Raw genomic sequence first — 14,271 nt, 5'->3', positions numbered from 1 at the left:
CCCGTCTCTACTAAAAAATACAAAAAACTAGCCAGGCGAGGTGGCGGGCGCCTGTAGTCCCAGCTATTCCGTAGGCTGAGGCAGGAGAATGGCGTAAACCTGGGAAGCGAGATTGCAGTGAGCTGAGATCCCGCCACTGCACTCCAGCCTGGGTGACAGAGCTAGACTCCCTCTCAAAAAAAAAAAAAAAAAAGAAGGTCATACATATAACCTATGTATTTTGGATCTCTTCCATGTGAATTAACGTACTATTCAGGAATGTTCTGGAATAGAGAGATGAACAACAACAAAAAATGGGCTCTGATCTTAAAGAATCACTGTTTCTGGGCTTGTTCTCTACCTAAATGGACTAAAACGAGCTTTCTCCCCCATGCTATTGGAGTTTAACAGCTGGTTTATAGGAGGCTGGCCCATTTTTAATTACTGGTCATAGGAACCCTTCAGTCTTAGTAAGCCCAGTGTCATTTCAGTCCATTTGGTGGATCAAGCTTCATTGTTATACCCTTCAACAGATGTTACTGGTACCTACTGAGAATGACACTTGGGCCTTTCAAAACTAAAACAAAGTTGAAAATTCAGTAAATTCTTAAACCTGCAGGAGTTGCAAAACGTTTTATTCTTCGGACTGGTTGTAAATTAGTAAAGGTTTAGAATTGCCCTAGGAAAACCACCACCATGCATTCTTAGACTGTCTTCCTCAATTTACCTGCGGTACTGAATCCATCCACACAAGGTGACTTCTTGGCCTAAGTGAGACGAACGCAACTCTCCACATGTGTTGGTCCGGACAGCAAAGCTATTGAATTCTTTTTTTAAAAAAAAAAAAAAAGAGAAGAAACTTTAAAAGGCAAGATTAAAAATACATCACTTGCAGGTTGCTTAAAAATAAAAATCCTCAAAATATCTCTTACGTATGTCAGGGAAACAGGTCATTCACTATTAAATTTACCTGCAAATGTGTCAAAAGCCAAGTGAATAACCGTAAATTTCTGTCTTGTGTTAGGAAATCAAAATTTTTTTGATCTTCTAGTATTTGCATTTACCTAAAATCCTAATTACCCAATTCTTAATATTGCACATTTCTTCCCCAAATGAAATAGGATTTTAGAAACTGTAGAAATGGATGGTGCAGGAACTATTTAGTTTTAATATTAATCTACTGTTTAACAGCCACTTGTACACTAGAAAACACTATTATATTCTGTGAAAAATGATTTTTTCTTTTTTTTTGAGGCGGAGTCTCGCATTGTCGCCCAGGCTGGAGTGCAGTGGCGTGATCTCAGTTCACTGCAAGCTCCGCCTCCCGGGTTCACGCCATTCTCCTGCCTCTGCCTCCCCAGTAGCTGGGACTACAGGCGCCTGCCACCAAGCCCGTCTAATTTTTGTTTTTTGGTATTATTAGTAGAGACGGGGTTTCACTGTGTTTGCCAGGATGGTCTCGATCTCCTGACCTCATGATCCGCTCGCCTCGGCCTCCCAAAGTGCTGGGATTACAGGCGTGAGCCACCGCGCCCGGCCGAAAAAGGATTTTTTGAGGTATCAACCAAAAGCAGAGTATTCTACATATTACGTGGTTACCTTTTTGTGTTCTTTCTAAAAACTCAGGGAAAAAAACTGCCTTATAATGAATGAAAAGAGTGAATGACTACACATAAGGCTATCCAGTTAAGAATGGGGGAAAATATGGAATAAAAGCTCTCCGGTCGTAGATAACAGGTTGAAGTACTGTTCATAGGACAGATCTCTTCGCTATTTTCACCTGGATTTGTCCTCTGTGAACTCTGCACCAGACTTCTGTAGAGAGAACCCCAGATCGGTTGAGTGGTCCTTCGGATGGGTCTGGATAAACCCTTGTACAGCTGACTTAACCAAGAAGGGAAGTACATGTTGGAACCACACGATGGCGAAAAACAATTACGAATCCCACGCTGCCGGTTGTTAAAAGTCAGCTTTGGAAATACACAGAAATCCCTTAAAATTCCAGGAGTTCCCACTCTCTTCTCGAATATTTAAGTCCTCCGCACAACATTCGCGTACACGTGTCTAGAAACAAGACAAATCTCCAACGTCTCTGGGGTGCTTGATGGGGTGGAGATAAGGGAAAGACCTTTCCCCGAGTCTTAAAGCATCAGTCTGCACTTCTACTCAACAAGTCTGCAACCAAAAGTGACGAAGAGAGAGCGACTCCACGTAGCGGCGCCAGGCGCGAGCCCGACAACCAGAGGCGGTCACTAGGCATACGCCGTACCCTTCTTTCCACGCTTCCCGAGAGGCTCCCGCGGCCAGAACCGGAAAACAAGGAGTAACAGTCGCATTTCAAATCTCGCAGACCTGCTGGCCGATATCGAGTCTTCTGAAAGAGGAAGGCGAGCAAAGCCAAAATCTTCCCAGAGTCCGAACCCAAACACAGATCGCCGTGGGGGTCCAAGCGCCCTTCAACTCCGCCCTCTAGTGCCCAAGATTACGGGAAAGGAATTCCACGAATCAGTGGTGACGTGCCGCCGCCATGCTTACTACGGGCGGAAATTTGAGAGAAAGCTTCGCTCCGGTAGGAAAACGGCCGAGCAACCGAGCACTGTTGGAAAGGTTGACGATAATGGTTAAGTGGCTCAGCCTTGCCCTCAGTTAAAATGGCAATTTTAGTTGCTTCACTGCTACGGAATCGGTGAGGCGCTAAGGAGGCTTCCTGCGTGGAGCCGCAGAGCGAGTCGGGAAACGATTTTAAACTGAAGAGGCGGCGGAGGACCGAATTGCCTTTTCACGACGGCGTGATTTCAGAGCTGGGCTGGTCTCTGACAGGCTCAGCTGAAGAGGGACGGGTTGGGACGCACTGTCCTTTTGCCCTTCCCCCTTCGCCAGCAGAAGCTGACTCCGCAGGAGCGAGGGTCGCAGAGCTGGGTGAGCGGAAATGTCCCTCCCAGAGTGAAGTCGCAGGGCCCGCCCCGCGTCTGAGGGAGTGGAGGTCTTCCTGGGTGCGTTTGTGTCTCTTGTGAACCCACTTGTGGTGGAGCGAGAGGGAATTTGGAAGGGCCAGGGGTTAGTCTGGCCACTCTCTTAGCTGTCATTTTGGCGGGTTTTTTTTCTTTCTTTCTTTCTTTCTTCAGGGGATTTCAGTCTCGACATAGTTTTGGAGCCGGACTTTTGAAGAATGATTGATGAATCCGGAATGGGTGACAGCGTCATCACGGCATTTTATTGGTAAAAATGCTTTGTATTGGTTCCGGACCTGCTTTAACTTTGTATTTGCCCTGCTGTGTGGTCATTATCTTCACAATACTTGTGTGTTAAGGTGTGTTTAAGCACTACGTGCATAATACCCGGCTAAGTATTGGCATTAGGGCGGCTGGATTTAGGTATTGGTGGCAGTGTAGAAAAGTGATCAAGTCAGAGCCCCTTCACGGACTAACCACAAGAGAAACAACAAAGCTTTACTTGTGTGCTGTGAACTACAACCGCAAGTGGAATTGTCAAGAGAACTAGCCCTGCCAAGCTCTGGAAAACTTGTGAGGAGATGGCACATGGCAAATGGATAAGATTTGCTCAGACAAACGGGAGTAGGAAGTATTTTTAATTGTCGATAAGGTGAATAAAAAGGCAGGGAGAATAGTAGAGTGATCATCTGTCTAGAAGAGGGGGTGCATGTTTGGCTATAGGGCTGCGATTTAACCTTTTAAAGAATTGACTACTGGAACTTTCTTCACTCCCACCTCCCCTTATCCCCCAATGTTGTATACAAAACCTTAGAGGAAGTGTATGCAGAATGTTGGATTTTGGAAAGGCTACTTGGGGTAAGAACTGAAGCCGTAGAAAATGAACCTGGATAGGATCAGATAATAAGATCAAATACAGTAGTGCCTTGAAAACCGGACAGGAATTCTGATTCGACTTCATATAGATGTATGGGAACTGTTATGGGATCTCAAGCAAGGTAATGGTAAAAGTGGTGACAATGAAAGACTGATGATGGATTAGAGAAAGGGGCTAAGATTGGGAAAAAGATAAGTAGTATAATTGAGAATGAGAGTGAAGCCCACATCTAAGAGGACAAGTGTATATCTTTTTAAGAAATATGTCAGAGGCCAGATGTGGTGGCTCATGCCTGTAATCCCAGCACTTTGGGAGGCCAAGGCAGGCGGATCATCTGAGGTCAGGAGTTCAAGACCAGCCTGGCCAACATGGTGAAACCCCATCTCTACCAAAAAATACAAAAATTAACCAGGCATGGTGGTGCACACCTGTAGTCCCAGCTACTTGGAGGCTGAGGCAGGAGAATCACTTGAACCTGGGAGGTGGAGGTTGCAGTGAGCCAAGATCGCACCACTGCACTGCAGCCTGGGAGACAGAGTGAGACTCTGTCTTAAAAAAAGAAAGAAATATGTCAGAATTTGATGATAAAGTTAACAAAGTAACAAAGTTAACTTTTTAGATGTAAAGGTGATGTTGAAGGAAGAGTAAAAGATGATGAAAGTATTTTTTTAGTAGGGAAAGAAAATGGAAAAATGGAATTATTACTGAGCAAAACAGAGTACAGTAGTTGGCAAAGAAAGATTGAATGAGATGTGAAGTGATGATTAGTTTTGAACTTAATGAGTCTGACAACATGAAAGTTTAACATCTTATAGGAAGTTGGAAATGCAGGACTGGGTTGCAGCTGTAATGGTCTGAAGATAGAGATTTAGGAGTCATATAGAATGATTATTTTCCTATGTAGAATGAATGATTTTCAGAGTCTGGGGCCACCTATTATTGGAACATGAGGGAAAAAAAGAATCAGTAAAGAAACTGGAACTATAAAAAGTAAGGAGGAGAAAAGCCCCTAAAAAATGGAGTGTCAGGAAACAAGGTCCCAGAAAGTTTAGAGGAGGAAGGATGAACAAACTTGATGAACAAAGTATTTGGCCATGGTTTTGGCAAAAATAATGATCTTCAAAAGTGCAGTTTCTTTATAGTGATAGATGGAAAAAAGAGATTGCTGAAGAGTTCTAGTAAAATACTTATTAGTAACTGGAGGCAATAGGTGTAGACCACATTTCCAGGAGATTGGTCTCAGAAGGAATGAGATGAATTGGATTTAAACACAAATTTTTAATGTTAGAAATACTAGAATATGCTTGGCAACGAAAGAAAAGGATCCTGTATAGGAGTGATTAAAGATAATAGAGAGGTGAAGTACAGCCTGGTGTGGCAGTGCATGCCTGTAGTCCCAGCTACTCAAGAGGCTGAGATGGGAGGATCGCTTGAGCCCAGGAGGTTGAGGCTGCAGTGGTATCGGGCCACTGCGCTCCAGCCTGGACAACAGAGTGAGACACTGTCTCAAAAAAAAAAAAAAAAAAAGTTGAAGTACACAAAGGAGATGGTGTCCAGAGGAGATAAAAGTAAGAGGACCTTTTTGCTTCTGATTGGAAGGAAGAGTATTGGGACAGTAATATATTGATTCAAGGTATATTTATAACATCTTGATTACTGTGCTGGGCAAAATTACACATTCTTGAGTGTGAGATGAGAAGGTAAAGTAAATATAACTCATTTGCTAATCTTTAATTCATGGATTGGGCTATTTTATTTTACTTTAACATTAAATACTCAACGGACATGTTTTTTCAAAACCATCCCTCTTAGTGCCGATAGTGTTTTTCTCATCTCATTTATTGCTAGACTTTTCAAAGTCACCTAGACTTTAAAATCTTTTTGGAATTCATAGCATTTCTCTTTTAAGGAGTCAAATTCAGCAGGGCTTATGTTGCCTCATAATTGATCCCTGTTTAAAAGGCAACGTGAAAGAAGTAGCTAAGTGCACTCATTGCAGAGTTAGACTGTCTGGATTCAAATCCTAACTCTTGCACTCTAACTGGTTGACTTTGGTAAGTTACGTTACTTGTCTGATTTCCTGTTTGTCAGCTGGGAGCATGATCTACTTCATGGGGTTGTTTGAAGATTAAATGAGAAAATATAAAGATCTTAGAAGAGTACTTGAAACATGATGAATGCTCAATAAGTGTTAGCAATTATTGCACCAAGTAACAAATTTGAAGGAAACATTCTGTGTAAGTAGTACTGATTAAAATTCCCTTTGAAATAGGTAATTCAATGTGCATTTAAAGTTAGGATGCTTTAGAGCAGCTGCTATTTAAATTGTGTGGTGTGTGGTGTAGAGTCCTGTATTCACCACAATGAAGATACAGTTCTATCACCACAAGGAATTCTTGTTTTGCCTTTTTATAGTCACATTTATGTCCCTCCCACCCTCTTACCTTTCCCTAATCTCTGTCAGCCATTCATCTGTTCTTCATTCCTTTAATTTGTCATTTAAAAAATGTTAAATGTATGCAATTTTATATGTGACCTTTTTGGATTGGCTTTAACATCCAAGTTGTTGCATGTATCAATAATTTGTTTCTTTTCATTGCAGAGTACTATTACATGGTGTGGATGTACCACAGTTTATTTAATCATTCACCCACTGAGTCATTTTCAATTTTTGGCTATTATGAATAAAGCTAATATGAACATTTGTAAAAATAAATAAATAAATTGTGTGGTATATGAACTTGCTCTGGACATTATTTGAGCTTTAAGGACAAATAATGCTACATGTTTAGTTTATGTATTTATTTATTAATTAGAGAGGATCTCACTCTGTTGCCCAGGCTAAAGTGCAGTGGTGTGATCATTGCTCATTACAGCCTTAAACTCCTGGGCTCAAGCATTCCTCCTGCCTCAGCCTCTCAAGTGGCTAGGACTACCACCATGCCAGGCTAATTTTTTTTTTTTTTTTGAGAGATGGGGTCTTGCTATGTTGTCCATGCTAGGACTACATGTTTAATTTATGGAGTTTTGTGCAAAATATAAATGGTGCCCTAGTCTAACATATTGAAATTGAAGATACAGGTTGAGCATCCCTAATTAGAAAATCTGAAGTCTGAAATGCCCCATAATGTGAATCTTTTTGAGCACTGACATGATGTTGAAAGGAAATGTTCACTGGAGCATTTTGGATTTCAGATTTTTGGATTAAGGATGCTTGACCAGTGTGATACAAATATTCCCAAATTTGACAAAATCTGAAATCCAAAAACACTTTTGGTCCTAAGCATTTCGGATAAGGGATGCTCAACTTGTACTATTTTAAATATAATACCATTTAAATATGGACCGGGTGCAGTGGCTAACGCCTGTAATCCCAACACTTTGGGAGGCTGGTGGATCACCTGAGGTCAGGAGTTTAAGACCAGCCTGGCCAACGTGGTGAAACCCTATCTCTACTAAAAATACAAAAACAAACAAACAAACAAAAAATGAGCGAGGCATGGTGGTGGGCGCCTGTAATCTCAGCTGCTTGGGAGGCTGAGGCAAGAGAATTGCTGGAGCCTGGGAGGCAGAGGTTGCAGTGAGCCGGGATCGTGCAGTTGCACTCCAGCCCAGACAACAGTTAGACTCCATCTCAAAAAATAAAATAAAATAAAATGAGTAAATATAGTAATATAACTTTTTATTCGTAAAAAATGTTTCAAAAGGGTAATTGTGTAGTAGTTGAGACTTATCATAACTTTGTTGTTGTTGTTGTTGCTGAGATGGAGTCTTGCTCTGTCTCACCCAGGCTGGAGTACCGTGGCGTGATCTTGGCTCAATGAAGCCTCCACCTCCCAAGTTCAAGAGATTCTCCTGTCTCAGCCTCCTGAGTAGCTGGGACTACAGGTGTGCGCCACCATACCCAGCTAATTTTTGTATTTTTAGTAGAGACGGGGTTTCACCATGTTGGCCAGGCTGGTCTCAAACTTCTGACTGCAGGTGATCCACTTTTCCTTGGCTTCCCAAAGTGCTGGAATTACAGGCATGAGCCACTACACCCGGCCGAGACTAATCATAACTTTGAAATGATAATTCCTTTTAATGAAAATTGTATTTTAATTTTGTGTGTCTTTTTTTTCTTGAGAGGGTCTTGCTCTGTCACCCAGGCTGGAATTCAGTGGCATGATCACATCTCAACTGCAGCCTTGACCTCCTGGGCTCATGCAGTCCTACTTCAGCCTCCTGATTAACTGGGACCACAGGCGTGCACCACCACACCTAGCTAGTTATTTTTTATTTTTTGTAGAGATGGAGTCTCACAGTGTTGCCCAGGCTTGTCTCAGACATCTGGGCTCAAGTGATCCACCTGCTTCAGCCTCCCAAAATATTGGGATTATAGTCATGAGCTACCATGCCTGGCCCTAATTTGGAAGTTCTATAAAATACTTCCATTTAATTGAACCAATACTTGTTTAACAATTAAAGGACACTCAGCATTGTATTTGGGTAATTATACATACATTGGGAAATATAAAGTATGGTTTCAGTGACAGTAGCTTAGTATTGCTGGGGATACAAGAAATACACACTAAAAAATGGTACAAGGAAGTATATGAACAGGGGCTAAAATGAGTGGTACAGACTGGGTGATTGAGGAGAGTTATGTGTGCTGATATATCTCCAAGGATGTTGTAGAACATTCTTGAGGGATTTTTTCAGACTTTGAGATGAGAACTCATACAGCACACACACACGTGCATACTCTGCTTCCAGGAATGAGCCACTGATAACAGATAACAGATAAAAGTCTATGTCATAGGTATTTCAGGACCAAAAGGTTAAAAACACCCTACTTTGAAAGGAGATCAAATTTCTAGCATGGTCTTAAAGGAGGTGAGATGGGAAAAGGACGCTTAAGGTAGGGAATATAGTTGAGAAGCAACCACATGAAGATAAGAATATGTGTATGTCCCAGGTTGGAGAGGAGAATTAGGAAGATAAGGAGAAGCTGAATTAGAAAGACCTTAAACCCAGCAGAAGAGTTTAGGATTTGTCTTGTTACTGTAAAGGTTGTTGCACAGATACAAATAAAGTCTATTTCTGGAAGAATGGATTACTCTTAGATACGGAGAACTCTTAGTTGTGGCTAAGGAATTAGCTTTGTGAAGGGATGACAGATTCTGTGTTTTGTTTTGTTTTTTAACATTTTTTAAAAATCTATTTTTTTTGTTGTTATACTTTAAGTTCTAGGGTACATGTGCACAACATGCAGGTTTGTTACATAGGTATACATGTGCCATGTTGGTTTGCTGCAGCCATCAACTTGTCATTTACATCAGGTATATCTCCTAATGCTATCCCTCCCCCAGCCCCCGACCCCCTGACAGGCCCTGGTGTGTGATGTTCCCTGCCCTGTGTCCAAGTGTTTGCATTGATCAGTTCCCACCTGTGAGTGAGAACATGCAGTGTTTGGTTGTCTGTCCTTGTGATAGTTTGCTGAGAATGGTGGTTTCCAGCTTCATCCATGTCCCTGCAAAGGACATGAACTCACCCTTTTTTATGGCTGCATAGCTTTCCATGGTGTATATATGCCACATTTTCTTAATCTAGTCTATTATTGATGGACATTTGGGTTGGTTCCAAGTCTTTGCTATTGTGAATAGTGCTACAATAAACATACGTGTGCATGTGTCTTTATAATAACGTGATTTATAATCCTTTGGGTATATACCAAGTAACAGGATTGCTGGATCAAATGGTATTTCTAGTCTTGAGGAATCGCCGCACTGTTTTCCACAAAAGTTGAACTAATTTACACTCCCACCAACAGTGTAAAAACATTCCTATTTCTCCACATCCTCTTCAGCATCTGTTGTTTCCTATTGTTTTAATGATCGCCATTCTAACTGGCATAAGATGATATCTCATTGTGGTTTTGATTTGCATTTCTCTGATGGCCAGTGATGAGGAGCATTTTTTCATGTGTCTTTTGGCTTCATAAATGTCTTCTTTTGAGAAGTGTCTGTTCATATCCTTTGCCCACTTTTTGATGGGGTTGTTTGTTTTTTTCTTGTAAATTTGTTTAGTTCTTTGTTTAGCAAAGTTCTTTGCACATTCTGGATATTAGCCCTTTGTCAGATGAGTAGATTGCAAAAATTTTTTCCCATTCTGTAGGTTGCCTGTTCACTCTGATGGTAGTTTCTTTTGCTGTGCAGAAGGTCTTTAGTTTTTTTTTTTTTTTTTTTTTCCAAGACGGAGTCTCACTCTGTCACCCAGGCTGGAGTGCAGTGGCACAATTTCGGCTCACTGCAACCTCTGCCTCCCCGGGTTCAGTGATTCTCTTGCCTCAGCCTCCCAAGTGGCTGGGATTACAGGCACACGTCACCATGCCTGGCTAATTTTTGTATTTTTAGTAGAAACGGGGTTTCACCATATTGTCAAGATTGGTCTTGAGCTCCAGACCTTGTGATCCGCCCGCCAGAATGCTGGGATTACAGGCATGAGCCACAGCGCCCGGCCTGGTCTTTAGTTTAATTGGATCCCATTTGTCTATTTTGGTTTTTGTTGCCATTGATTTTGGTGTTTTAGTCATGAAGTCCTTGCCCATGCCTATGTCCTGATTGGTATTGCCTCGGTTTTCTTCTAGGGTTTTTATGGTTTTAGGTCTAACAATTACATCTTTAATCCATCTTGAATTAATTTTTGTGTAAGATGTAAGGAAGGGATCCAGTTTCATCTTTCTACCTATAGCTAGCCAGTTTTCCCAGCACCATTTATTAAACAAGGAATCTTTTTCCCATTTCTTGTTTTTGTCAGTTTTGTCAAAGACTGTCAAAACAGCATGGTACTGGTACCAAAACAGATATACAGATGGTTCTAGATGTGTGGTGTTATTTCTGAGGCCTCTGTTCTTTTCCCTTGGTCTATATATCTGTTTTGGTACCAGTACTGTGCTGTTTTGGTTACTGTGGCCTTGTAGTATAGTTTGAAGTGAGGTAGCATGATGCCTCCAGCTTTGTTCTTTTTGCTTAGGATTATCTTGGCAATGTGGGATCTTTTTTGATTCCATGTGAACTATAAAGTAGTTTTTTCCAATTCTGTGAAGAAAGTCATTGGTAACTTGATGGGGATGGCATTGAATCTATAAATTACCTTGGGCAGTATGGCCATTTCACAATATTGATTCTTCCTGTCCATGAGGATGGAATGTTCTTCCATTTGTTTGTGTCCTCTTTTATTTTGTTGAGCAGTGATTTGTAGTTCTCCTTGAAGAGGTCCTTCACATCCCTTGTAAGTTGGATTCCTCAGTATTTTATTCTCTTCGTAACAATTGTGAATGGGAGTACACTCATGATTTTGCTCTGTTTCTCTATTATTGGTGTATAAGAATGCTTGTGATTTTTGCATATTGATTTTGTATCCTGAGACTTTGCTGAAGTTGCTTATCAGCTCAAGGAGATTTTGGGCTGAGATGATGGGATTTTCTAAATATACAATCATGTCATTTGACTTCCTCTTTTCCTAATTGAATGCCCTTTATTTCTCTCTCTTGCCTGATTGCCCTGGCCAGAACTTCCAACACTATGTTGAATAGGAGTGGTAAGAGAGGGCATCCTTGTCTTGTGCCAGTTTTCAAAGGGAATGCTTCCAGTTTTTGCCCATTCTGTATGATATTGGCTGTGGGTTTGTCATAAATAGCTCTTATTATTTTGAGATATGTTCCATCAATATCTAGTTTTTTGAGAATTTTTAGCATGAAGGGCTGTTGAATTTTGTCAGATGCCTTTTCTGCATCTATTGAGATAATCATGTGGTTTTTGTTGTTTCTGTTAATGTGATGAATTACATTTATTGATTCGCATATGTTGAACCAGCCTTGCATCCCAGGGATGAAGCTGACTTGATCATGGTGGATAAGCTTTTTGATGTGCTACTGGATTCAGTTTGCCAGTATTTTATTGAGGATTTTTGCATTGATGTTCTTCAGGGATATTGGTCTAAAATTCTCTTTTTTTGTTGTGTCTGTGCCAGGTTTTGGTATCAGGATGATGTTGGCCTCATAAAGTGAGTTAGGGAGGATTCCCTCTTTTTCTGTTGATTGAGATAGTTTCAGAAGGAATGGTACCAGCTCCCCTTTGTACATCTGGTAGAATTCGGCTGTGAATCCATTTGGTCCTAGACTTTTTTGGTTGGTAGGCTATTAATTATTGCCTCAATTTCAGAGCCTGTTATTGGTCTATTCAGAGTTTTGACTTCTCCCTGGTTTAGTCTTGGGAGGGTGTATGTGTCCAGGAATTTATCCATTTCTTCTAGATTTTCTAGTTTATTTACGTAGAAGTATTTATAGTATTCTCTGATGGTAGTTTGTATTTCTGTGGGATTGGTGGTGATATCCCGTTTATCATTTTTTATTGCATCTTTTCGAGTCTTCTCTCTTTTCTTCTTTATTAGTCTTGCTAGCAGTCTATCAATTTTGTTGATCTTTTCAAAAACCAGCTCCTGGATTCACTGATTTTTTGAAGGGTGTTTTTGTGTGTCTATCTCCTTCGGTTCTGCTCTGTTCTTAGTCATTTCTTGCCTTCTCCTAGCTTTTGAATGTGTTTGCTCTTGCTTCTCTAGTTCTTTTAATTGTGATGTTAGGGTATTGATTTTAGATCTTTCCTGCTTTCTGTTGTGGGCATTTAGTGCTATAAATTTCCCTCTACACTCTGCTTTAAATGTGTCCCGGAGATTCTGGTACATTGCGTCTTTGTTCTCATTGGTTTCAAAGAACATCTTTATTTCTGCCTTCATTTTGTTATTTAACCAGTAGTCATTCAGGAGCAGGTTGTTCAGTTTCCATGTAGTTGTGTGGTTTTGAATGAATTTTTTTTTTAAGCATATTATGGTTTATTAAAGGTAAATAAAATGTACCTTTATTATCTTTCCCATCCATGGCTTTCATTAATATAATTTAATAAATATACATAAAATTTGAATATAAAGTAGGTGGTTCATTTTGACAATAGATAAGAGCTTTTCAGTTTTTTTCTTCACAGCAGCCTGACTGTGTAGACATCTTTCTGTTATGTCCCCAACGTTGATAAAACTAACAATAAAATACTTCTTTCTAGGGTTTACACATAGTAAATTTTTACAAAAACATAACATATGGAAATTATTATTGTGTTAAAATTTAGTATATATATTTAGGAGTATATATTCATAAACAATAATGCATTTAGAAATTTTACAAATAATTTTTACAATAGTGCACATAACAAACTGTTATTTAATTTACATATTCTCTGGAGTATTGAATGAATTTTTTAATCCTGAGTTCTAATTTTGATTGCACTGTGGTCTGAGAGACAGTTTGTTGTGATTTCTGTTCTTTTACATTTGCTGAGGAGTGCTTTACTTCCAATTATGTGGTCAATTTTAGAATAAGTGTGATGTGGTGCTGAGAAGAATGTATATTCTGTTGATTTGGGGTGGAGAGTTCTGTAGATGTTTGTTAGGTCCGCTTGGTGCAGAGCTGAGTTGGTGCAGAGCTGAGTTCAAGTCCTGGATATTTAACCTTCTGTCTCATTGATCTGTCTAATATTGATGTTGGGGTATTAAAGTCTCCCAGTATTATTGTGTGGGATTCTAAGTCTCTTTGTAGGTCTCTAAGGACTTGCTTTATGAATCTGGGTACTCCTGTATTGGGTGCATATATATTTAAGGTTAGTTAGCTCTTCTTGTTAAATTGATCCCTTTACCATTATGTAATGACCTTCCTTGTCTCTTTTGATCTTTGTTGGTTTAAAGTCTGTTTTATCAGAGACTAGGATTGCAACCCCTCCCTTTTTTTTGCTTTCCATTTGCTTGGTGGGTCTTCCTCTATCTCTTTATTTTGAGCCTATGTGTGTCTTTGCATTTGAGATGGGTCCCCTAAATACAGCACACTGATGGGTCTTAGCTCTTTATCCAGTTTGCCAGGCTGTGGCTTTTAATTGGGGCATTTAGCCCAGTTACATTTCAAGTTAATATTGTTATGTGTGAATTTGATCCTGACATTATGATGTTAGCTGGTTATTCTGCCCGTTAGTTGGTGCAGTTTCTTCTTAGCATCGATGGTCTTTACAATTTGGCATGTTTTTGCAATGGCTGATACTGATTGTTCCTTTCCATGTTTAGCGCTTCCTTCAGGAGCTCTTGTAAGGCAGGCCTCGTGGTGACAATATCTCTCAGCATTTGCTTGTCTGTAAAGGATTTTATTTCTGCTTCACTTATGAAGCTTAGTTTGGCTGGATATGAAATTCTGAGTTGAAATTCCTTTCTTTAAGAATGTTGAATATTGGCCCCCACTCTCTTCTGGCTTGTAGAGTTTCTGCCAGGAGATCTGCTGTTAGCCTGATGGGCTTCCCTTTGTGGGTAACCCAACCCTTCTCTCTGGCTGTGTTTAACATTTTTTCCTTCATTTCAACCTTGGTGAATCTGACAATTATGTGTCTTGGG

The 14,271-nt window shown here is 40.3% G+C and overlaps 2 protein-coding genes across 5 annotated transcripts in view; one reads left to right on the top strand and one right to left on the bottom strand.

Moving 5' to 3' along the window:
* DARS2 (aspartyl-tRNA synthetase 2, mitochondrial) overlaps positions 1–2,437 on the bottom strand; it is a 34,958-nt gene extending 32,521 nt beyond the window's left edge. Inside the window, exons 1-2 of the mRNA XM_023207185.2 lie at positions 1,760–2,437; positions 707–806 (exon numbers count right to left, since the gene is read on the bottom strand). Coding sequence (XP_023062953.1) covers positions 707–806; positions 1,760–1,886 — 227 coding nt within the window. The 5' untranslated portion in view covers positions 1,887–2,437. The remainder of the gene's footprint in view (positions 1–706; positions 807–1,759) is intronic.
* Positions 2,431–14,271, top strand: part of CENPL (centromere protein L) — a 27,700-nt gene continuing 15,859 nt past the window's right edge. The window contains exons 1-2 of one of the 4 annotated variants that reach the window (XM_023207189.2): positions 2,431–2,898; positions 3,105–3,198. Coding sequence is in view for 2 of the 4 variants with exons in the window: in XM_023207186.2 (XP_023062954.1) it covers positions 3,156–3,289 (134 nt within the window). In the remaining 2 variants the exon portion in view is untranslated. Of the gene's footprint in view, positions 2,973–3,104; positions 3,290–14,271 lie in introns of all 4 variants that reach the window. The other 3 variants (XM_023207186.2, XM_023207188.2, XM_023207187.2) reach the window with 3 other exon arrangements.

This window comes from Piliocolobus tephrosceles, chromosome 1 (genome assembly GCF_002776525.5).
Source record: "Piliocolobus tephrosceles isolate RC106 chromosome 1, ASM277652v3, whole genome shotgun sequence".
NCBI classification, from domain to species: domain Eukaryota; kingdom Metazoa; phylum Chordata; class Mammalia; order Primates; family Cercopithecidae; genus Piliocolobus; species Piliocolobus tephrosceles.
This window is presented reverse-complemented; position numbering and strand designations above follow the sequence as displayed.